This window comes from Diabrotica undecimpunctata, chromosome 9 (genome assembly GCF_040954645.1).
Source record: "Diabrotica undecimpunctata isolate CICGRU chromosome 9, icDiaUnde3, whole genome shotgun sequence".
NCBI lineage: Eukaryota > Metazoa > Arthropoda > Insecta > Coleoptera > Chrysomelidae > Diabrotica > Diabrotica undecimpunctata.
The window spans coordinates 38,449,071-38,475,644 of NC_092811.1; the positions used below are offsets into that span (position 1 = coordinate 38,449,071).

The 26,574-nt window shown below is 32.4% G+C and overlaps 1 protein-coding gene across 6 annotated transcripts in view; it reads left to right on the forward strand.

The window, feature by feature from the left end:
• Positions 1-26,574, forward strand: part of LOC140449876 (uncharacterized) — a 117,515-nt gene that overhangs the window by 7,296 nt on the left and 83,645 nt on the right. The window contains exon 2 of one of the 6 annotated variants that reach the window (XM_072543266.1): positions 4,119-6,349. The exons of 3 other annotated variants lie outside the window; for them this stretch is intronic. In XM_072543266.1, coding sequence (XP_072399367.1) covers positions 4,119-5,941 — 1,823 coding nt within the window. In that variant the 3' untranslated portion in view covers positions 5,942-6,349. Of the gene's footprint in view, positions 1-4,118; positions 6,350-8,270; positions 10,042-23,363; positions 25,374-26,574 lie in introns of those variants that run through there. 2 more of the 6 variants (XM_072543268.1, XM_072543267.1) reach the window with 2 other exon arrangements.

The window sequence follows — 26,574 nt, forward strand, 5'->3', positions numbered from 1 at the left end:
AAAGATCATAACATGTAATTCGTCTTTAAAAAGACAAATACATACCATGATGACAGTAAAATTCTCCTGTTAGTGATTCCATAGTAAATTATGAGGGAAAAACCAGGAAAAAACCTCATAATACTATCCCGACATGGCAAGTATTTGATCGTGCATTTAGTTTACCTTCAATAAACACCAAATTCCGATTTTATATGTTTGTTATTTAGAAAACATAAATGATGTATTCTCTATATGTTACTGACTTACCAATACTGGTATTTTCCTTTTAATAACTTCGTCTTTCAATATGGGTAACCAGATCCTACTACATTCTGCCGAGGAATTCACGACACAATTGGTCTCATTTAGCATAATTAGAGCCGCTTCTTTGATTTTTCTCTTTTTACCATCCGTTTCTTTTAGGACTATATTTGAATCATTCCATTGAACCCTATGTTAATTATCCCATGCGTGTTTACATATTTGAGATTTATCAAATTCTCTATTTTTAATATAGGATTGATGTTCACTTATTCTAACATTTAATGGTCTTGATGTTTCACCTAAATAAAACTGATCGCATTCACAAGGTATTTTATAAATGCAATTCTTTGTCCTTTCTTGTTCATTGTTAGGTTTGGTTTTGGACAAAATAGATCTCAACGTGTTTGTTGTTTTGAATGTTGTTGAAATGTTGAATTTATTTCCTATCCTTTTAAGCTTTTCCGATAATCCTTTTATGTATGGTATTGTTATTTTCCTCGTATTATTCCTTGTATATGCTGTAGGATCTCGTTCTAAGTTGTTTTGTTCTATTCGATCGATTGTTGAAAATTCCTTATTTATAAACGATAAAGGATAATCATTTTTTAATAAAACAGATGTTAACAAATGTTTTTCCTCCAAGAATGAATTTTCGTTAGAACAAGTAATTTTGGCTCTATCGTATAAGGATTTAATAATTCCCTTTTTAATATTAATATTGTGATTTGATTTGAAATTTAAATATCTGTTGGTGTGTGTTGGTTTTCTATACACCTGAGTTTCGTATCCAGTATCGTTCTTAGAGATTAAAACATCCAGAAAAGGTAATGTGATATTATATTCCTTTTCCATGGTAAATTTTATTGTCTCTTCTTTATCGTTTATATCATTTAGGAATGTGTCCAACAACTCTGATCCATGAGGCCATATTGAGAATACATCATCTACATATCTCCACCATACTGAGGGTTTTAAATTTTGTTTAGAAATAATATTTGTTTCAAAATCTTCCATAAATATATCGGCTAATAATGGAGATAAACTAGAGCCAAAATTAGAAAGTGATGATACATTGGCAACTAGAAAAAGACTAAATATATCAGCTATAATGGAGTTAATAACATTATGTACTAATAATACATACTTTCAACTAAATAATGAATTCTATAAACAAAGTTTTGGACTAGCAATGGGCTCTAGTTTATCTCCATTATTAGCCGATATATTTATGGAAGATTTTGAAACAAATATTATTTCTAAACAAAATTTAAAACCCTCAGCAGTAAAAATCAGCTAAACACTGATAAAAAATAAACACTTTTTTATTGTTGTTTTGTTTTTCTTGATGTTCTTTTTTCTATCCAATTTTATATTTCTTACACAGTTCTAAAATTTCCATTTTTTATATGTGAAATTGAGGTCAAAAGTGTAGATTTCAATCCTTGTTCATTTTCTCTTTTTCGTAACTATTTATTGGAAATGGAATGTATCTGATGGTAACTTAACAAAAATTTTATCTTGGAAGCAATAGGCTTCTGGTTCCAGGTTTTATGAATCGTTAGCTCCTTAAGGTAGGTTTTCAATGTTTTTCAATGGTTCTTTCGCTTTTGCTTCGTTATTTTCTTAAAGCATGTGATCTTCAAACACGACTATTAACTGCATATCTTTATCGTTTTGGTCTAAATAAGAAGAGATAAGAAATCTTCGGTAAAGATATTTGCATCTAATAGGAATATGTCTATCGTTATAATACGCTTTCACGACAATATTTTTAGAGTCTTGGCCTGATCTTCCGAAATTCCGATCTATTATGGGCTTTACGCTTCCAGTTGGCGATTTTGAAGGTATTTAGGTCTTGTTCTACTTGCACTATATATATATATATATATATATATATATATATATATATATATATATATATATATATATATAAGCCTGAGTATCCCTTTTGGTCTTCTTCCCGTACGTCCTGCCTTAGGATTTTCTTGGATGCAAGATCTTCCTATTCCTGTCTACGTGACCCATCCGGCACAATTTTCCAATCTTTATAAACGGAGTGATGTATGGTTTTTTATATACATTGAACAGTTCAAAGTTGTATCGTCTTTGTAATGGCGTTGTTTTATTGCAGTCCCTTGTGCACACCATGATCAACTGTGTTTGTTATATTTGCTATTATAGGAGATAACAAAAGAGTTATTTACAAAAATAGGAGCAACTGTAAGCTTCACATTTTAAAATTAGTTACATGTATGCAAGATCTTTCACAACACTGGACTGAATCAAAGAAATGTTTTTTTGAATGAAATATTCAGTATTTTATTTCAAATTTAAAATCCGCTTCACTTCCTCGTTACCAAGATACAAGGTTGCAACCTGTAATACTAGGTATTTAGAAGCTTATATTACATGAAAATCGTATTAAGTTTAACTCTCTCTATAATTAAAAAGAAGAATAGGATGAATGATCTATTCCAATTATAGTTTTTTTACTAGTCAAAAATCATAAAAATGATTAATTTTGATAGTCCACAAACCAGGAAAATGAATTCCTGTAGTTGCTTGTATAGCATGAACCACAAACAATTTTATTTAAAAAAAATCTTTTATAAAAGGTACATTAATATAAAAACCCTATCTGGCTACATCACAAAACGTTTTCGGAATTACTATTCCATCATGTGCATTCTAGTTTTACATAAATATTTAAAACCACTAAATACATGTAGTCAGTTTAGTAATCAAATAAGATACAGAAAAGAAAATAATGTACATCAAATATGTATAAAAAAATTTAACTATCAAAAAATTGAAAAAAATAACACACAGAAAAATAAAAAAAAACAAAATTTTAACTTATTGCAATTAGATAAGGTGTTCAAAATGGCCTCCCAAAACATTTAAGCATGGTTAAAAGTGGTCATTAAAAGAGTTGCTTACATTACGAAGCATTTTTAAAGAAATATTTTGAAATGCAATTCAGAATCTATCTTTATTTTTTTATTTACATTGAAGTTTTATACACTAACCCCAAAGAAATGAGTCCATTTTGTTAAAATCTCGTGACCTGCGTGGTCACCTTACCGGCCCATCCCTTATACTCTTGGACCTATATACTTGGAACCAATTTTAAAATTGCGCAAGTAGCTTCTCATCTTTTTTGGCAATGTCGATGTTTCTGATTCATGTTAGGACTGATTTAATAAGTATCATAAATTTTATATTTTTTTCTTATTATATTGTTAGATTTTAAGTGTTCGACAAGTCCGTTATGTTTTATTGGAGTACTCCAATAAAACATTTGATGAGAATCCTAGAAAAAACAACCTATAATTGTTCTCATCAGTGTAAAGATTAGATCTATTGTTGATTTTTGCATGCAGAAACTTCATTTGCTCATATGTTTAGGAACGTTAAGCTCGATAATTTCTACATTAGAGTTGGTCTAGTTTTTTTGTGTAACGGCAAGATTATTAGAATATTCTATTCCAGCGGACGTTGTTTATTTTTCCATCTGGTCAGTATAGGTTCGAACATTTACTTAATAGTTGGTCTTCGCCGTCTTTTATCCCATATTGACGAAAATTAAATCCGCACAAAGCATGCACATTATTTGGAAACGTACTGACCAATGCCTGCATGGTTTAAGTAAATATTTGGTGCCTTCTAAAAAGCGTGTGCTGGCATTTTGCTTCCAGCTACGGTAATTATTATATTTTTTATTAATATTATAATTACAGTCAAATAAGTATACTTTGTGCTATTAAACATAACCCCTTCCACTCTCTACCGAGATTTTTTTAACCGACCATAAAATATTTTGTATTTAAGTATATACATGATAGTCGTTTAATAGATAATAACGATTTTAGGTTTTCCCCATGAAGATATACAAACTGATGAACAATTATTCAAAGACTATGTTAGAATCACCGGTGATTTGGACCAATGTTTAAGTGCCTCAACGAATGTGAACACCGAGAAAAACTACTTTACCACTGAAATTTGCGCTATACAATTTTCAACAAAGAATCATTCAGATACGAGGGTTTCCGTTGGAGACCAAGTTTTCACGTGTACAATGTGCATTAAAAACTTTTCAGAAAGTTCTGATTTAAAATCAAGTGTAAACAGTCACGCTGTAGGAAAAAAACATTTAACGTGTGGAATTTGTTCTAAAGAGTTTAATAAAAATAGTCTTTTAACAGTACCTACTGAAGAAAACACCTTTTCATGTGAAATTTGCTCCGAATTATTTTCACGAAAGTCCGTTTTGAAAGAACATATTATGCGATTACATATTGACGATAAACCTTTTTCATGTGAAATTTGCTCCAAAAGTGTTTCACAAAGATACATGTTAACAGAACATATGAGAGTACACACTGGCGAAAAACCTTTTGCTTGTGAAATTTGCTGCAAAAGTTTTTCACATAGATCCAGTTTAACAGAACATCTGAGAGTACACACTGGCGAAAAACCTTTTTCATGTGAAATTTGCTCCAAAAGTTTTTCACAAAGATACAAGTTAACAGAACATATGAGAGTACACACTGGCGAAAAACCTTTTGCATGTGAAATTTGCTGCAAAAGTTTTTCACATGGATGCAGTTTAACAAAACATATGAGAATACACACTGGCGATAAACCTTTTGCATGTGAAATTTGCTACAAAAGTTTTTCACATAGATCCAGTTTAATACAACATATGAGAATACACACTGGCGATAATCCTATTGCATGTGAAATTTGCTGCAAAAGTTTTTCACATGTATCCAGTCTAACAAAACATATGAGAGTACACACTGGCGATAAACCTTTTGCATGTAAAATTTGCTTCAAAAGTTTTTCACAAACATCCCATGTAACAGTTCATATGAGAGTACACACTGACGATAATAACGATAATAAACCTTTTGCATGTGAAATTTGCTCCAATAGTTTTTCACACAATTCCAGTTTAACACGACATATGAGAGTACACACTGGCGATAAACCTTTTGCTTGTGAAATTTGCTGCAAAAGTTTTTCACATAGATCCAGTTTAAAAGAACATATGAGAATACACACTGGCGAAAAACCTTTTGCATGTGAAATTTGCTCCAAAAGTTTTTCACAAAGATACAAGTTAACAGAACATATGAGAGTACACACTGGCGAAAAACCTTTTGCATGTGAAATTTGCTGCAAAAGTTTTTCACATGGATGCAGTTTAACAAAACATATGAGAATACACACTGGCGATAAACCTTTTACATGTGAAATTTGCTACAAAAGTTTTTCACATAGATCCAGTTTAATACAACATATGAGAATACACACTGGCGATAATCCTATTGCATGTGAAATTTGCTGCAAAAGTTTTTCACATGGATCCAGTCTAACAAAACATATGAGAGTACACACTGGCGATAAACCTTTTGCATGTAAAATTTGCTTCAAAAGTTTTTCACAAACATCCCATTTAACAGTTCATATGAGAGTACACACTGACGATAATAACGATAATAAACCTTTTGCATGTGAAATTTGCTCCAAAAGTTTTTTACATAGATCCAGTTTAAAAGGACATATGAGAATACACACTGGCGAAAAACCTTTTGCATGTGAAATTTGCTCAAAGAAGTTTTTACGAAGATCAACGTTAACCAATCATATGAGAGTACACACTGCATGTATTTCGGAAATTCACTGAAATTTCACATGTAAATCTTTTTTATTGCAATTTGTACCCAAAAAGTGTTCACGAAGTTCCTATTAAAAAAAAACATATGACAATACACACTGAAGATCAGTTTTGCATGTGAAATTGACACCAGTTTTTTAAAAAGATCCAGGTTGACAGAACATATATAAGAATACATACTGGAGATAAACCCTTCAAATGTGAAATTTGCTGCAAATTCTTTTCATATCGGTTATAAATAACCCTTTAACAGGTGATAAAAGAATACACCGTGAAGATAATACTATTTTATGTGGAATTTTGTCATTTACCTATATAAAAATGCTAAAAACAGTAATAAATTTAATAGTAAAATTTGGACTAGCGGAATTCATCTTTTTTATTTATAGTTGTAATTAACATTTATAACAAATTTATAATTGATCTGCAATATTAAGTTTAAAAAAGCGATTTTAACGTAACTTAGGAACATAGATTAGTAACCTACCTGCAGTGCGACTTTTATGCGTAACTCTCAAGTTTTAGTAATATGTGTATTTAGAACTTTGATGTTCTTAAATTAAAGAGAACTGACATATCAGCGAAACATATGTCACTGTAATATGATTTATCATATTGTCATATTTATATTGTCACTGTAATATGAGGATATCACTAACAGGAGAATTTTACTGTCATCATTGCGCGTAGTTTCCAGATCCTTCCATTGTAAAAATGGACTGAGACAGGGAGATGGACTGTCGTGTCTCTTATTTAACCTTGCACTATAAAAAGTAATTCCCGCTTCACTTCCTCGTTACAAAGATACAAGGTTGCAACCTGTAATACTAGGTATTTAGAAGCTTATATTACATGATAATCGTATTAAGTTTAACTCTCTCTATAATTAAAAAGAAGAATAGAATGAATGATCTATTCCAATTATAGTTGTTTAACTAGTCAAAAATCATAAAAATGATTAATTTTGATAGTCCACAAACAAGGAAAATGAATTCCTGTAGTTGCTTGTATAGCATGAAACACAAAAAATTTTATTTAAAAAAAAATCCTTTATAAAAGGTACATTAATATAAAAACACTATCTGGCTACATCACAAAACGTTTTCGGAATTACTATTCCATCATCAGTGCATTCTAGTTTTACATATTTGAAACCACTAAATACATGTAGTCAGTTTAGTAATCAAATAAGATACAGAAAAGAAAATAATGTACATCAAATATGTATAAAAATATTTAACTATCAGAAAATTGAAAAAAAAATAACAGAAAAATAAAAAAAAACAAAATTTTAACTTATTGTAGTTAGATACGGTGTTCAAAATGGCCTCCCAAAACATTTAAGCATGGTTAAAAGTGGTCATTAAAAGAGTTGCTTACATTACGAAGCATTTTTAAAGAAATATTTTGAAATGCAATTCAGAATCTATCTTTATTTTTTTATTTACATTGAAGTTTTATACACTAACCCCAAAGAAATGAGTCCATTTTGTTAAAATCTCGTGACCTGCGTGGTCACCTTACCGGCCCATCCCTTATACTCTTGGACCTATATACTTGGAACCAATTTTAAAATGGCGCTAGTAGCTTCTCATCTTTTTTGGCAATGTCGATGTTTCTGATTCATGTTAGGACTGATTTAATAAGTATCATAAATTTTATATTTTGTTCTTATTATATTGTTAGATTTTAAGTGTTCGACAAGTCCGTTATGTTTTATTGGAGTTTTATTGGAGTACTCCAATAAAACATTTGATGAGAATCCTAGAAAAAACAACCTATAATTGTTCTCATCAGTGTAAAGATTAGATCTATTGTTGATTTTTGCATGCAGAAACTTCATTTGCTCATATACTAAATTGCTCATATGTTTAGGAACGTTAAGCTCGATAATTTCTATATTGGAGTTGGTCTCCTCTTTTGTGTAACGGCAAGATTATTCCGATGTTCTATTCCAGCGGACGTTGTTTATTTTTCCATCTGGTCAGTATAGGTTCGAACATTTACTTAATAGTTGGTCTTCGCCGTCTTTTATCCCATATTGACGAAAATTAAATCCGCACAAAGCATGCACATTATTTGGAAACGTACTGACCAATGCCTGCATGGTTTAAGTAAATATTTGCTGCCTTCTAAAAAGCGTGTGCTGGCGTTTTGCTTCCAGCTACGGTAATTATTATATTTTTTATTAATATTATAATTACAGTCAAATAAGTATACTTTGTGCTATTAAACATAACCCCTTCCACTCTCTTCCGAGATTTTTTTAACCGACCAAAAAATATTTTGTATTTAAGTATGTACATGATAGTCGTTTAATAGATAATAACGATTTTAGGTTTTCCCTGTGAAGATATACAAACTGATGAACAATTATTCAAAGACTATGTTAGAATCACCGGTGATTTGGACCAATGTTTAAGTGCCTCAACGAATGTGAACACCGAGAAAAACTACTTTACCACTGAAATTTGCGCTATACAATTTTTAACAAAGAATCATTCAGATACGAGGGTTTCCGTTGGAGACCAAGTTTTCACGTGTACAATGTGCATTAAAAACTTTTCAGAAAGTTCTGATTTAAAATCAAGTGTAAACAGTCACGCTGCAGGAAAAAAACATTTAACGTGTGGAATTTGTTCTAAAGAGTTTAGTGAAAATAGTCTTTTAACAGTACCTACTGAAGAAAACACCTTTTCATGTGAAATTTGCTCCGAATTATTTTCACGAAAGTCCGTTTTGAAAGAACATATGCGAATACATATTGGTAAACCTTTTTCATGTGAAATTTGCTCCAAAAGTGTTTCACACAGATACATGTTAACAGAACATATGAGAGTACACACTGGCGAAAAACCTTTTGCTTGTGAAATTTGCTGCAAAAGTTTTTCACATAGATCCAGTTTAACAGAACATCTGAGAGTACACACTGGCGAAAAACCTTTTTCATGTGAAATTTGCTCCAAAAGTTTTTCACAAAGATACAAATTAACAGAACATATGAGAGTACACACTGGCGAAAAACCTTTTGCATGTGAAATTTGCTGCAAAAGTTTTTCACATGGATGCAGTTTAACAAAACATATGAGAATACACACTGGCGATAAACCTTTTGCATGTGAAATTTGCTACAAAAGTTTTTCACATAGATCCAGTTTAATACAACATATGAGAATGCACACTGGCGATAAGCCTATTGTATGTGAAATTTGCTGCAAAAGTTTTTCACATGGATCCAGTTTAACAAAACATATGAGAGTACACACTGGCGATAAACCTTTTGCATGTAAAATTTGCTCCAAAAGTTTTTCACAAACATCCAATTTAATAGTTCATATGAGAGTACACACTGACGATAATAACGATAATAAACCTTTTGCATGTGAAATTTGCTCCAATAGTTTTTCACACAATTCCAGTTTAACACGACATATGAGAGTACACATTGGCGATAAACCTTTTGCATGTGAAATTTGCTCCAAAAGTTTTTTACATAGATCCAGTTTAAAAGAACATATGAGAAAGCACACTGGCGAAAAACCTTTTGCATGTGAAATTTGCTCAAAGAAGTTTTTACGAAGATCAACGTTAACCAATCATATGAGAGTACACACTGCATGTATTTCGGAAATTCACTGAAATTTCACATGTAAATCTTTTTTATTGCAATTTGTACCCAAAAAGTGTTCACGAAGTTCCTATTAAAAAAAAACATATGACAATACACACTGAAGATCAGTTTTGCATGTGAAATTGACACCAGTTTTTTAAAAAGATCCAGGTTAACAGAACATATATAAGAATACATACTGGAGATAAACCCTTCAAATGTGAAATTTGCTGCAAATTCTTTTCATATCGGTTATAAATAACCCTTTAACAGGTGATAAAAGAATACACCGTGAAGATAATACTATTTTATGTGGAATTTTGTCATTTACCTATATAAAAATGCTAAAAACAGTAATAAATTTAATAGTAAAATCTGGACTAGCGGAATTCATCTTTTTTATTTATAGTTGTAATTAACAAGCGAGTCTTTACATAAAAGCGTTTTATATCATTTGTGATTAATAAATAAACAAAATTTAATACTGAGGGCGTTATTGATTTCTTTACGCATTTATAATTGATCTGCAATATTAAGTTTAAAAAAGCGATTTTAACGTAACTTAGGAACATAGATTAGTAACCTACCTGCAGTGCGACTTTTATGCGTAACTCTCAAGTTTTAGTAATATGTGTATTTAGAACTTTGATGTTCTTAAATTAAAGAGAACTGACATATCAGCGAAACATATGTCACTGTAATATGATTTATCATATTGTCATATTTATATTGTCACTGTAATATGAGGATATCACTAACAGGAGAATTTTACTGTCATCATTGCGCGTAGTTTCCAGACCCTTCCATTGTAAAAATGGACTGAGACAGGGAGATGGACTGTCGTGTCTCTTATTTAACCTTGCACTATAAAAAGTAATTCGAGAGTGCCATATTAATACGAATGGCACCATCTTTAATAAATTTGTACAAGTGGTCGGATATGCAGATGATATAGACCTTAGGTCCACAGAATCTCTGATCGAAGCATTTCGATCACTAAGGGCGTCTGCACTGAGAATGGGATTAAAAATAAACGCACAGAAAACCAAGTATATGTATTGTACTAGATAAGGCAACCAGATACCTAGACTATTAATTGATGATCTGGAACTGGAAGGTGTGGACACCTTCGTCTACCTGGGCTCGCTGCTGACCAAAGACAACAATGTCAGCGAAGAAATTAAAAGTAGAATAGTGCTTGCCAATAAGTGCTATTATGACTTGAGGAAACATATGGCCCCAAAACTACCCAGAAAAATTAAAGTTACCATATCATCATCATCTTATCCACTGCTGGACATAGATCTCCCTCATAATTTTCCATCTATTTCGATCTTGTGCCTCTTGCATCCAATTCCTATGACAACGTTTTAGATCGTCAGTCCAACGTGTTGGTGGACGACCTCTACTTCGGTAGGCATCATCTCTTGGTCTCCATTCCAGTATCCGCTTTGTCCATCTATTGTCTGTCATTCGAGCCACGTGACCTGCCCAGTTCCATTTTAGTGTTGCTACTCTCTCTACTGCATCAGCCACTCCTGTTCTTTGTCGTAGCTGGCGATTTGGGATCTTGTCTCGTAGTGAAACGCCCAACATAGCACGCTCCATCGCCCTTTGACACACACGGATCTTTTGAACTGTTCTCCTTGTCATGGTCAACGTTTCGGCACCGTAAGTTAACACTGGCAAAACACACTGATTAAACGTTTTTCTTTTAAGGCATATTGGTATATCAGACGATTTGAAAATATGGTTCAGCTTGCCGAAGGCTGCCCAAGTCAGTCTTATACGACGGAGAAGCTCAACGGTTTGGTTATCTTTTCCTATGCGAATCTCATGACCTAGGTATTTATAGGCCATTACCTGGTCTATGGATCTTGTTCCTACGCATATATCTTCGCTGACTACAAGATTTGTCATCATCTGGGTTTTAGATATATTTATTTTCAATCCCCCTTCTAGCGAGGAAAGGTAGAGCTGATTTAAAAGTTCTTTGGCCTCATCTATCCTATCAGCTATTAGTACAATATCATCTGCAAACCTTAGATGGCTAAGCTTTTCTCCGTTTATGTTTATGCCCTTGTCGGTCAGTTTTGCCCTTTTACATATATATTCCAAAAGCGTAGTGAACAGTTTCGGCGATATGGTGTCCCCCTGGCGTACTCCACGTTGTATCGGGAATTTCTGGGTTTGACGATCACCCACTCTAACACTGGCTGTTGCGTTTTGGTATATATGTTTAATTATATTTATATACCGATAGTCAATTCGGCATTCTGTCAAGGCTTCCAACATTTTTTGTTGGTTTACGGTGTAGAATGCCTTTTCATAGTCGACAAATATTAAAGCTAGTGGTTTATTATATTCAGTGCATTTTTCTATAAGATTTTTTATTACCAGTAGGTGATCGTTTGTTCCATAGCCTTTTCTAAAACCCGCCTGTTCTATGGGCTGATAAAATTCCAATTTATTTTCTAGTCGTTTCGTAATTATTTTTGTAAATAGTTTATAAATATGTGAAAGTAGACTTATGGGCCTGTAATTCCTGAGATCGGTAGCATCCCCTTTTTTATGAAGTATGATAATTTCTGCGTTATACCACTGGGTTGGTGTTATTGCTTCCTGCAAACGTCTAGTGAATAGTTTGGCAAGGACCTGCCATAATCTTTTTCCAGCCACCTTCAAGGCATCTGCCACTATTTCATCGCCTCCGGGGGACTTATTGTTTTTCATTTCTTGCACTGACCTTCGAACTTCATTGGGTGTTACGTCCGGTAAAATTTCAGATCCCTGATTGTTGTCTATAAAAACTCTCTATCGTATTCATAATTTGAATTCTATCCTCAATGATTTGCCCCTGTTCATTTCTTAATTTGTGGACGTTTTTTCTTCCAATGGACATGCTCTGTCTGAGTACTTTCAAGCTTTTGTTTTCTTCTATTACTCTAGTTATTTCCATCGTATTGTATCGTCTCAGATCTTTTCTAACTTCCTTTTTAATTTTCTTATTCAAAATTCTTAGTTCATTTTGGTTATGATCCTGATTTTCCCTAAGTTTTCTTCTTTCCTCTAGAAGATGTTTTGTGTTGTGGCTTAATTTTTTGTTATTATTTTCAGGACGAGGACAGTATTTCTTTTCAGCTTCTTTCAGTATTTGGGTAATATTATTGTTCATTTCATTGATGCTGATATTCTCTAAGTCGTGTGTATCCAAACTAGTCTTAATATTTTCTTCGTAAAGTGTTATATCTTCTGGGAACAGCCACCTTCCACTTTTCTTTTTGAGGATCATTTTTGTTCTTTCAACTTCAGTGTTAAAAGTGGTTTTTGCTCTAACTAGTCTATGGTCGCTCCCTGTTGAAAATTTATTCAATACTGTTACATCCTGAACAATATCTTTCCGATTTGATATTATGAAATCAATCTCATTTTTTGTTCTTTGGTTCGGACTCTTCCATGTCCACTTACGTTGGGGTTTCTTTCCGAAGAATGAGTTCATCACAAAGAGATTTTCCTGATGTAAGAAGTCAAGAAGCCTGTTACCTCTCTCATTTCTCTCACCAAATCCAAAGTTTCCCATAGCAGATTCTGCATCATCTTGTTTGAATCCCAATTTGGCGTTAAAATCTCCAATTATCAATGTGTAATGTGTTTTTGAAGTTTGTATAGCTGCTCTGATATCTTCATAAAATTGATCAACTTCCTCATCCGGGTGACTCGTAGTTGGTGCGTAACCCTGTATAATTTTAAGTTTGTATCTTGGGTTTAATTTAAAAATAAAAGTTACCATATATAAAACACTAATAAGGCCAGTGTTAACATACGGGTCCAAAACGTGGTCACTTACACAGAACGACCAAGAATTGCTTAAACGTTTCGAGAGAAAAATTCTAAGGAAAATATATGGAGGAATCCAAAAACAGGGTTTGTGGCATAGGCGTTACTTTGAGTTATATAGAAGTTTTGGGGAACCTGACGTTGTAAAATGTATTAAATTAGCACGCCCTCGATGGATAGGACATGTAATTAGGCGAGATCAAGATGCAACGATCAGAAAAATTTTCGACCGAAGAGGACCAGTGGGAAGACGAGCCAGAGGAAGACCAAAACTTAGGTATCAAGATAACATAAAGGATGATCTAAAATCCATTGGAGTTAAAGCATGGAGAAGAGTTGCTGAGACAGGGGCGAACGGAAGATTGTTCTGAAGAAGGCTTTGGCTCATAACGAGCTGTAATGCCACTGATGATGATGATTGTACGTTGTTGCCTATTTAAAGACAAATCACCTGCTATGATTTTTCTACCGGGTATTGTTAAGTTTAAGTTCATTTCATGTAATTGAATGAATCATCTTCTAAAAAAGTCATCCCAGAAAGCAACTCAAAAATATTGACAATATCGGAAATCATCTACTTCAAAATGTATAATATATGTCGAATTATCAATATGAATGAGTCAGATATAATTAAAATATTAGAAGAATTTTTTTAATCAGTAACAAAATTTGTTTTTATTAATGTTTTTTATGTTGAGAAAATTTATTAAAAAATAAAGTTATTTACCAAAATGGGAAATTCAGCAGTTTTATAACAAAAGAATTGTAATTACTTTTGAGCTAAGTTTTTAGTATATAGCGGTAAATGTTACACGGTTTGCTTAAATAGACATTGTCTAATTTTTAATAGGTAGTGCTTCAATTTTCAATGTTTCTTTAATCCATATGCGTTTCACAAATTTAAGACACAAACAGCGTGTGTGTTCAATTTCTTCTGTATTATTATTTTAGTTTTATTTTCATTGTGCCGTGTGTTATTTTGTATACAGTCTGTCCCAAACCCTTCTTTCAGTGCGTCACTAATTTTGACATAATATAGGATTTTAAGAATGTCGAGAATTATTGCATGTCATTTTAGTTAAATTTGACAGTTCATGATCGTAATCCCTCTTTTTCTAATTGAAAATAATTTAAGAATTTTAATATTAGTCTTTGTTCTTTCTCGATGTATCTCGGCATATTTAAAATATTTTTATGACAATAAATACAAAATTAAATTTTCACTGTAAAATGTCTGATAATACTAACCTGGAATGACAATTATTTTATCAATTGACGTTGTGAAAGTACTGTCAAGATCGAGACCTTCTGCGTCAAATTATATTTATGCGCATCATTGATTGGATATCTATTTAGCGTATTCTAAACTCCAACCAATTATACATCCGTAACTAGAATTAGCTTTACGATAAATAATTTTCCAAGTTCTATGTATAATTATCACAGACTCACGTTTTTTTCTGTCACTTCTAGCTTAATGTGTTAGAGAGAATTCGATCAACTATGACGCACTGAAAGAAGGGTTTGGGATGAACTGTATTATTAATAACTGTACGTTTAATAATTATTAAGTATAATTTCAATTAAGTTTGGTGTATTTTTTACACTGTTGCATTACTTTATATTCAGTGAGAATATCCAAAAAATTTTGGTGCCACAATGAAGCGTGGCCGGGTCGTCCTAAATTATAGATTTATATATAAAATGCATAAGTATGTTCTATATTTTCGAAGAGACAAAATTTATTTTTGACATAGAATAAGTTTTTATCTGTTATTTTGTGGCTATATTCATTGTTTATTGCTTTTAAATGAATATTTAGTTTGCATATGCTTTGAATGGGTAAAAGAATAAGAATAAGACTTACAATCAATGTATTCTGCCACCAACGACCGGTTTCGCATATTAAAATTTGCTATGCATCTTCAGGTCAACGGTTCATGGTAAACTAAATGCTGAAAATATAATAACTCGTATTAGGATCTTGTCTGGTACAAAATGTATAGCAATTATGCCAATATTATATGTGTGCGATTTATTAAGTATGAATTTAAATTAATTAAATAAAAATTAAGTGAAAAAATTATTTAAAAAAAATCCACAAGGAAAATAATTCCTGTAGCTGGCTGTATACCACGTATAACAAAAGAGGTTAGTCTTTGTATGTGGGTATATTTTATTTTATAAAAACCCTTAAAAGGGCAACATTACAAGCACGAACGTTTTCGGAACAACTGTTCCATCATCAGGTTAAAATACCTAAAATAAGTATAAACCATTTAATTACAGCAAACATGGTTTAAAATTTTGACTAAGGTTAAAAAACAATAAAATGGTTATACTTACAGGTTACCATGCCTGAGCCACCAAAATATTTGGGTAAAAACCCTTTAAAATGTAATGTGTTACCAAAGATTGTACATGTTGTTGATAATATTATATGATGTTTAATATTTTAATTAGATTTTACTTCAGGTAACATACACCCATGCTTAAGTGAGTTCCAGTGTCCGGAGAGTAAACCTCTTCAAACGGACTACGGTTGGCAACTGATTGATAAAATACCAATGAATGGTGTCAAAAACAAAATGTCAATGAACCATGAAACAGTGTTAGTTAAACATTATATTACTACAGCCAAAAGATTAAAAAACTTTGATGATGTTAAAATGATAACAGCAATCCAGGTGTTGGGATTTAAAAAATTTTTCTATAATTATTTAATATTGGATATAAAATGTAAATTACTGGTGTTGTTTAAATGCATGTTTAAGAGGATGACGTATGCATTAGGCAGCTTATGTTACTCTTTATCGTATGGAGTGTGGTCTAAAAGGTGTAATTTGTGAAGAATTAGCTGAAATATATGGAAATGTAGAAAAAATTTTTAAATCCCAACACCTGGATTGCTGTTATCATTTTAACATCATCAAAGTTTTTTAATCTTTTGGCTGTAGTAATATAATGTTTAACTAACACTGTTTCATGGTTCATTGACATTTTGTTTTTGACACCATTCATTGGTATTTTATCAATCAGTTGCCAACCGTAGTCCGTTTGAAGAGGTTTACTCTCCGGACACTGGAACTCACTTAAGCATGGGTGTATGTTACCTGAAGTAAAATCTAATTAAAATATTAAACATCATATAATATTATCAACAACATGTACAATCTTTGGTAACACATTACATTTTAAAGGGTTTTTACCCAAATATTTTGGTGGCTCAGGCATGGTAACCTGTAAGTATAACCATTTTATTGTTTTTTAACCTTAGTCAAAATTTTAAACCATGTTTGCTGTAATTAAATGGTTTATACTTATTTTAGGTATTTTAACCTGATGATGGAACAGTTGTTCCGAAAACGTTCGTGCTTGTAATGTTGCCCTTTTAAGGGTTTTTATAAAATAAAATATACCCACATACAAAGACTAACCTCTTTTAAAAAATTATTTATTGAAAATTGAAATTAAATACATATTACTTACATTCTGATATAAGGATTCTTATTAAATGTTTAAGAAATCATATTTTAAAAATCCGTTATGGTAAACTGATGACAGATGATCATCGGTTTAACTGCATCTATTTAACGAGCAAAGGGATAGTTTTTAAGGGGAATCTGATATTATCAACTAGGATGGAGATGTAGGTCTTATGTAAATTGTTTGTTGAAAACTAAATGTGATTATATTCTTTAAAAGTTATTTATTGAAGAGGTGTATTTTGAAATATTTGTTATTTATTGAAATTATTTATCTAGAACAGACAGCACTGTAACAATGTAGAATAAGATAGATGTTCTATTTTTGATGTTAGTTTGGGTGTGCAATTACTCCCAATTATATTTATCAAGTAAATGAAGATCCAATCTTGGTCTATTTTTGGACAAAAAAAAAATTATTGTAATATCATAAAATTGAATTGGAATTTAATTTCAAAAATTAAAATTAAAAAACATTTAAGGACAAACAGAACACATGCACAAGACAAAACAGACATTTTATTAAAAAAAAATTAAAACATTTTTAAATCCTCACTCTCCTGGTCAAAATTGACCTTACCACTCCCAAACAAAGAATTTCCTCAATTGTATAAAATACATTATCGAAATTGGGAATTATTCCAAGACTGTGTCACTCAAAATCTCCCGGAATTAGGTAACTTGTCAAGAACTAAAAAAATGGGACAGAGATTTCAGTAATTGAAATTACTCTCTAGCTATTCTAAGCTTTCTAAAGCTCAAATACAACAGCTATACTTCGATATTTGACCGGGTCAAATTAAAGGATGTTATCCACTTATTGTACGCAAGAGAGATACCTCTAGGAATAATCAAAACGATCGAAAATATCTACCAAAACAACACAATAAAAGTAAAAGAAGAACTAACTGATCCAGTTGAAGCTGGTAATGGAATAAGATAGGGTGATTACCTTAGTCCCCTATTGTTCAACGTGATCATATATGAAATAATAAAAAAACTAAACAACTTAAAATAATGATCTATGCAGACGACGCAATACTACTCTCTCAAAGTGAAGATGATTTACAACGTATGCTGCGTCAATTTAATATAATCGCCAGAATTCGTCGGATTTCAATACGAAGTTCAACCATGATTTTTTCCCTATGCCCTTTTGTGTACTGAAAATGTCATATGAGATAAGCAGAAAAAAAAGGAAATTTAGACTTATACCAGGGTGCGTTTTTTTTTAAATTGAATTTTTCTTATTACAAAAAATTTGTTTGGTTCCACGATTTTATCCCTTATGCTTTTTTATGAATCGATAGAGGAATATTGATTCTACTTTTAAATATTTTGGGATAAGGTTTACTGGGGCCCCAAAGGATTTACCTAAACATGTAATGTTAATAGGTCATTGTCCGTGATTTTATTCTTCATGTCATTTGGAAGTTTATTAGTGTTGACGATAAGGAATCTGCAAAAAAGGCATAACCGCAGATCGGGAAAAAGAAAAATTACACTTCGGAAAAGTTGCAAAAATGTTTTAGCATCGGTGCGAGATTGCTTATGCCGTTAAAACTATACGATGCTTATAGCTAGAATAAATACTTTGCCTCATCGGCATAACGATTTGACAAGCCTATGCCGGAGGCATCAGTCGTATATTTGTTAAAAATTGAGTGAATTTTCACGATTTTCTCCCTTATGTTACTTTGCATACATATAGAAAACTATATTTTAAGCTCATATGAAAAAAGCAACGAATAGCAATGATGATTGCCAAACTCCGTAGCGGAGAGGACACTTGAAGAAGAAGAAGAAAAAGGCATAAGTGCTACAAATTGCTTTAACAGTTAAAATCATTTTTATCCTTTTAATTTATTGCTGTCACTAGGATTTGCAATATTTTCTCGTTCATCCTTTTTGAGTGGGCATACAAAACATCAATATATATTTGTATGAAAATTGAAATAAATGTCACGAGCGATTTTTATTATATTCTTTTATGTAAATCGTTTGTAAGAGTCATGCACCGGATCTAAGTCATTCCATGTCAAGTGGGACAACTCCGAAATCCAAAATTGCCCAATTTTCATCATACCAAAATATATAATGTAGGTACGGTGAAGTTTTTAACTCATGTGTTCCATTTTTTAATCATGAAATGTTATTTTGTGTTTTGAAAGTTGCCTATGATAAAAAAATTACATCTATTAAAATAATGTGTATTAATTTAATGATACTAATTTTATGGAGTGACTGTGGAAAAAATCAAAATGATAGGTACTTCATCATCATCGTCGTCCTCATCGACACTATCGTCCGAGTTGTCACTAGTAGATTTTATGTCGTCTAAGAGAAAAAGAAAAAGGAAAAATGTATTGCTCTACACACTGCATTCGATATGCACTTATAAATATATGCACTTTTAAATTTATTTCTTGAACGAATACATCTCCCACGTCTTCAGGGATGTCATCGCCCTCATACCATCTGAAGACTTATGAGTCGTCAACCAGTACCCATCCATAATTGTTTGCCTTTAAGTCAAAGTAATCTAAATAAGCATTACTCCAAATGCTACCTATATAGGACGTTCTTAAGCAATGCTGCTTAAGAACTCTGCTTAATTCTCGCTCATTGACTGGAGTGCCAATTTCAATTTGATTTAGAAAAAATGCGATTTTTGTATCAGCTTTCCTATATCACGCGCTGCAATATTTGTTAATAATTTGGCAATGAATTAGGTTATTGTTAACCAGATACTCGAAGCATTTTTCATAAGAAACATAACTCTTTATCCTCTTAAAAATTTGACAGCAGCTTGCGTATTCCAATGGTCAATGATGAATTTTACCATAGCATCCTTAAATTTGACATTCCTCCATTCTTCACCAAAATCAGAAGGTCGACTTTACTCAGGACCTATTTTATAAAAAGTTAAGAATATTAATTATAAAAATAATGATAATAATAATACAACGAAAAGATTGCCACGTACAGAGATCTGGAAATACAAATAAGAAGATGTAGAATGGAAAGTACCTGGACGATACCTTTCTACTACTCCTCTAACTATAACCCTCTAAGTCAAGAATCACAGAATCACACAAAGAAGACATTTATATGACAGTAGATGTGTCTTATTTGAAGAATTCCAGAGGCTTCAAACAAACTAAAAAATCATAAAGCATCTGTGATTAATGAAATAGCAGCATAATTCTTAAAATATGTGGGAAAGCATTATGTTACCTAATACACCCAAATAAATCACACCTGCAGTAGTCATCCACAAAAAGAGGGCAAAACAAAAAGTATTAGCTACACAGGAGTATCACTCATTAACGGCTAATATAAAATCTTCTCGAATATTCCTTCTGGTAGATGATAATATCAATTCAGTTTTAGGACAAACAAACCAAGTATTCATATCTAGATATAAGGAGTTTAACAGAACCATACATAAACTTTCTAAACACTTCTGAAGGAACATGATCGTATAGCTTGAAATTAAGTACATGATGGTGATGATGGCGAATCTCTCAATACCAAACACTTATTCGTGAGACCAAAGTCTGGATAAAGGGTGGAATATCTAACATGTGAACAGTAGTCTATTCAGCAGCATTCAAATAAACAGTAGACTGAAACAAGGGAACTTTATCGCCCGTGTGACGAAGACACATTAGGAAAAATAGTTGGTTCGGTGACCTCCAAAATTTCGGGAACAACAAATTTCTTAAATCAGGAAAAACCTGAATTTTGTAGGGTTGACTTGTAATAATTACATCTTAGATAAAATGTTTCCCACATAGCTGTTTTGTCATTTGGCATTCATTGGTCTCTTATTCATTAAATATCTGGGAGCTTACATCAACACAGAATTAGATCCAGACCAAGAGATCAGGGTATGAATAGAAATGGCAAGGGCAGCGTTCTTAAAATTCAAGCAATTGTTCTGTGACAAAAATCTGAATACTGCGCTGGGACTGAGGTTTGTTGAATGTTATGTCTGGTCGCAACTATTGTACGGGGTAGAAACATGGACATTAAAAGCGCAAATAGTTAACAAGCTTGAAGCCTTTGAACTTTGGATATACCGGAGAATGTTGAGAATTCCATGGACTGCCAGGGTCACCAATGAGGAAGTGCTGAGAAGGATGGATCGAGACAAAAAATTGTTGAGAACAATAAAAGTACGCAAGACTGCATACCTTGGACACATACTGAGAAATGGTAAATATAGTCTTCTGCAGGTCATCATGCAGGGTAGAGTCGATGGCAAAAAGGGAATAGGTAGAAAGAGGAAGCCATGGCTGCGAAATAGTCGAGACTGGACAAACATGACTGTAGACGAATTATTCTACGTTGCAAAAGACAGAGAAGCTTTTAAAAATGTGGTCGCCAACCTCCGTTAATGGGGACGGCATAGGAAGAAGAAGAAGAAGAAGGTCTCTTGGATTGACTCTTAACTAATTATTTCTTATGACAGGTCCTTTGTTATTGTTGTTAATGCAAATGTACATACAGGTCCCTCGCTTTCTGCTAACTGAGTTTTGAAGTAGGAGCTACATTTTTTGAACAATGTACATCTTGCACATCTAGGAAAAGCCTGGGGGTCAGATAGGTACCACTTCAATAGCGAAGTGTGACCGGTTTGATCTTCGGACATGTGGATCCCACCTTTCAATGGTATACACATGTTCCTAGGGGTAGGGTTGATCACTGCGCGTGTGTGTGTGTGAGTCAGGATCAGTCGTTAGATCACAGCCTCAGCTAGAGCATAGTACGCTCTAGGGGGTCACCGGTCGGGGCTCTGATCCATTGCTACCGCAAATTTTAGAATTTGTAGCCAGTCTTCGCTCTTCAAAAAGTTGTTTCATTTCAACGATGGCCTACCTTATTATACATATAAGAAATTACATACCAAGACTTGGTAAAAATACCAACATCCAGAAGTTAAATTGGACAAATGCTTAGGGGTACTTCGTACATTATACACGAAGCCCTTGAGCAGAGTGAATTTCATAGGTCCACTCTTGCTGCGACGACAATCAATGCAGTAGTTATAATCTTGAACATGCCACAAGTAAACAATTTCAGAACCTTTAACTTAAGTCAATATTACCAGCAATCACTAAACAAGATTTACACTTCTAATTTTATTAATTTGTGTTTGAAGCATCAAATGTAAACAAAACGTAGGAACATTACGTGAGGAACATTTAGTTGAGCAACTATTACCCTTGTACTTGTTCCAGGGACTTCTTAAATGATTTCTAAAATGTCTTCATCAGTTGCATCTATTATTGGACGACACTATAGCCAGCAACTTGCAGTTGAAATGTACCCGTTTCCCGTAAACGACGATCAATGGTCAGAAATAATCGTCTATCGGGTGTATTTCGATTGGGTATTTTACCGCATAACGCCTTGCGGCTGCTGCACTATTTCCTTGACATTCACCTACGATATTCCCGATGGTATATTGAAATCATAATTTAATCTGATCCAACTTACCCAAAGTTAAATGCATATCTGCCATTTCCTGAAATGTGTAGGCCATTGTAATATCAATATTTTTAATAATAATCTTATTCACACAATAAATGATAGCTTCAAATTATTGACTAGTATTGATGGAACTGTTTGTAATTATGGTATCCGTAGAAACTAATTGTAATTGTATGGCCAACTAGGAAAAAACTAGTTTTTCGAAAAAGTGATAAGAAGCAAAAAAGTTTTAAAAATAATGTGTTAAACTAATGATGCCACAAAATTCATTTGATTTGAACGTACTCAAAAGTTTGGGGGGAAATAGGACTGCACACCCCCCTTAAAGTTTTTCTGTGCTCTTAGATTTTGTTGTCTTTTTTATGAAAAATGCTTTCAGAACAAGAGAGTAAGGTGTCCATTTATATTACAAAATGTCAAGTAGTTTAGGAGATAATGCAAAAAACAATTTTTATTTTGTAACTTCAAAGGGGTGTAACTTTTTTTGTGTACACTTTTGTACTAAGGTAAGTTGGATTCAATCAATTTATTTTTGTCCCCGGAATACGTGATTTAATTTATGACATACCTTTTTGAAACACCCTGTATATTCAACCCTGAGTATACCTTTTGGTCTTCTTCCGTACGTGTCTGCGTTAGCATTTTCTTGGATGCAAGATCTTCCTGTATCTGTTTTACGTGACCCAACCGGCACAATTTTCCAATCTTGGAGCGTTGATTGTTGGATTATTCAATCAACGCTTGGAGTGATGTCTGGTTCTTTATATGCACTGAACAATTCAAAGTTGTATCGTCTTCGCAATGGCGTTGTTTTCTTGCAGTCTCGCAATGCGATAATTATTATATTTTTATTAATATTTTAATTACAGTCAAATAAGTACTTTGTTCTCTTAAAGATAACCCCTTCCCCTTTCTTCTGAGATTTTTTTAACCGACCATAAAATATTTTTTTACTTAAGTATGGACATGATAGTAGTTTAATAGTTAATAACGATTTTAGGTTTTTCCCATGAAGATATACAAACTGATGAACAGTTATTCAAAGACTATGTTAGAATTACCGCTGATATGGACCAATATTTAAGTGCGTCGACGAATGTGAACACCGAGAAAAACTACTTTACCACTGATATTTGCGCTATACAATTTTCAACAAAGAATCAATCAGATACGAGGGTTTACGTTGGAGACCAAGTTTTCACGTGTACAATATGCATTAAAAACTTTTCAGAAAGTTCTGATTTAAAATCAAGTGTAAACAGTCACGCTGCAGGAAAAAAAGATTTAATGTGTGGAATTTGTTCTAAAGAGTTTAATAAAGATAGTATTTTAACAGTACCTACTGTGGAAAATACTTTTCCATGTGAAATTTGCTCCGAATTGTTTTCACAAAGATCCAAGTTAACAGAACATATGAGAGTACACACTGGCGAAAAACCTTTTGCATGTGAAATTTGCTGCAAAAGTTTTTCACGTAGATCCATTTTAACAGAACATTTGAGAGTACACACTGACGATAAACCTTTTGCATGTGAAATTTGCTCCAAAAGTTTTTCACAGAGTTCCACGTTAACACAACATATGACAGTACACACTGGCGATAAACCTTTTGCATGTGAAATTTGCTGCAAAAGTTTTTCACGTAGATCCAGTTTAGCACAACATTTGAGAGTACACACTGGCGATAAACCTTTTGCATGTGAAATTTGCTCCAAAAGTTTTTCACAAAGATCCGGTTTAACAGCTCATATGAGAGGACACACTGGCGATAAACCTTTTGCATGTGAAATTTGCTCCAAGAGTTTTTCACAAAGATTCTGTTTAACAACTCATATGAGAGTACACACTGGCGATAAACCTTTTGCATGTGAAATTTGCTGCAAAAGTTTTTCACATAGCTCCATTTTAGGACAACATTTGAGAGGACACACTGGCGATAAACCTTTTGTATGTGAAATTTGCTCCAAGAGTTTTTCACGAAGATCCAATTTTACAGAACATATAAGAATACATACTGGCGATAAACCTTTTGCATGTGAAATTTGCTCCAAAAGTTATTCACGGAGATCCACGTTAACAGAACATATGAGAGTACACACTGGCGAAAAACCTTTTGCATGTGAAATTTGCTGCACAAGTTTTTCACATAGATCCAGTTTAACAGAACATACGAGAATACACACTGGCGATAAACCTTTTGCATGTGAAATTTGCTCCAAAATGTTTTCAAATAGATCACATTTAGCAGAACATATAAGAAGACACGCTAGGGATAAACCTTTTGCATGTGAAATTTGCTCCAAAAGTTTTGTAGAAAGATCCGGTTTAACAGTTCATATGAGAGTACACACTGGTGAGAAACCTTTTGCATGTGAAATTTGCTGCAAAGTTTTTTCACATAGATCCAGTTTAACAAAACATATGAGAATACACACTGGTGAGAAACGTTTTGTGAAATTTGCTCAGAGAAGTGTTTACGAAGATCGAGGTTAAGAAATCGTGAGAATACACACCAGATGTATGTCGGAAATTTACTGAAATTTCATGATTTTCTTAAATGTAAATCTTTTGCATTTGCAATTTGTACCAAAAATGTTCACAAAGTTCCTATTTAGAAAAACATATGAGAATACACACTGGAGATCACTTTTGCATGTGAAATTGACACTAGTTTTTTAAAAATATCAAGGTGAACAGAATATATTATATAAGAATACATACTGGAGATAAACCCTTTAAATGTGAAAGTTGCTGCAAATTCTTTTCATATCGGTTATAAATAACCCTTTAACAGGTTATAAAAGAATATACCGTGGAGATAATGCTATTGCATGTGAAATTGTAAAATTGTTGTCATTTACCTATATAAAAATGATAAACACAGTAATGAATTTGATAGTAAAATCTGGACTAGCGGAATTCATCTTTTTTTATTTATACTAGTAATTAACAAGCGAGTCTTTAAATAAAAGCGTTTTATATCATTTGTGATTAGTAAATAAACAAAATTTAATACTGATGGCGTTATTGATTTCTTTAAGAATTTATAATTGATCTGCAATATTAAGTTTAAAAAAGCGATTTTAACGTAATTTAGGAACATAGATTAGGAACCTATCTGCAGTACGACTTTTATGCGTAAACGTTTTAACGATCGAAAATATTTACCAAAACAACACAATAAAAGTTAAGTCTGTTATGCCGACGACGCAATACTATTCTCTCAAAGTGAAGATGATTTACAACGTATGCTGCATCAATTTATGCATGCTGCATCAAGCGCCAGAATTCGTCGGATTTCAATACGAAGTTCAACCATGATTTTTCCCTATGCCTTTTTGTGTACTAAAAATGTCATATGAGAAAAGCAGAAAAAAGTTACAGAAGTAACACTTCTGTAGACTTCGGTAGAAGTTACACTTCTATACACGCATTCGCCGTTACAAATTTATTTGGGAGTCAATCTGCACAATCATTACATATGTAATGCTATAGGTAAGACATAGCAGAAAGAGAAACAGAATTAATAACAACTTACTAACAATTAATAAACAACATTTGACCTGTAATAGGAGTATAGTAAATGAAGGATTGAATCAATATTTTGATGAAAATGTATATTTTTATTTTCATATATGTATGAAAGGAGTTGAATGCAAAAATTTTTTTACACATACTCTGCAGTAAAATTCATTGTTTATTTTGTTATTAATATAAAAATACAATACAATACACTGCAACATAATTCAATATAATAATACAATACAAATTAAAATGCAATATTCATAAGTATTTAAAAATGACAATAATATACATAACTTTTCTACTTACGCATATGTTTAATTTACCATGTAATAATATTAATAAAAAGTCCTCCCCGACTGGGAATCGAACCCCGGTCTCCCGCGTGACAGGCGGGGATACTGACTACTATACTACTGAGGACATGACATAAACGTATTTCAAAATTAGCAGTTCTGGGTCATACAGTGATTTATTGAGATTATTATTTTGAAATACAAAAGACTAATACAATTATGAACATTTAATAAATAATACAAAACATATCACATAAATAATAATATTATATATATATATATATATATATATATATATATATATATATATATATATTGTTATGATGTGTTTTTTGTTTTGAATGATGAGCAATGAGTATTTTTAATAATATAGGGTTTTTATCGCGGTTCTCA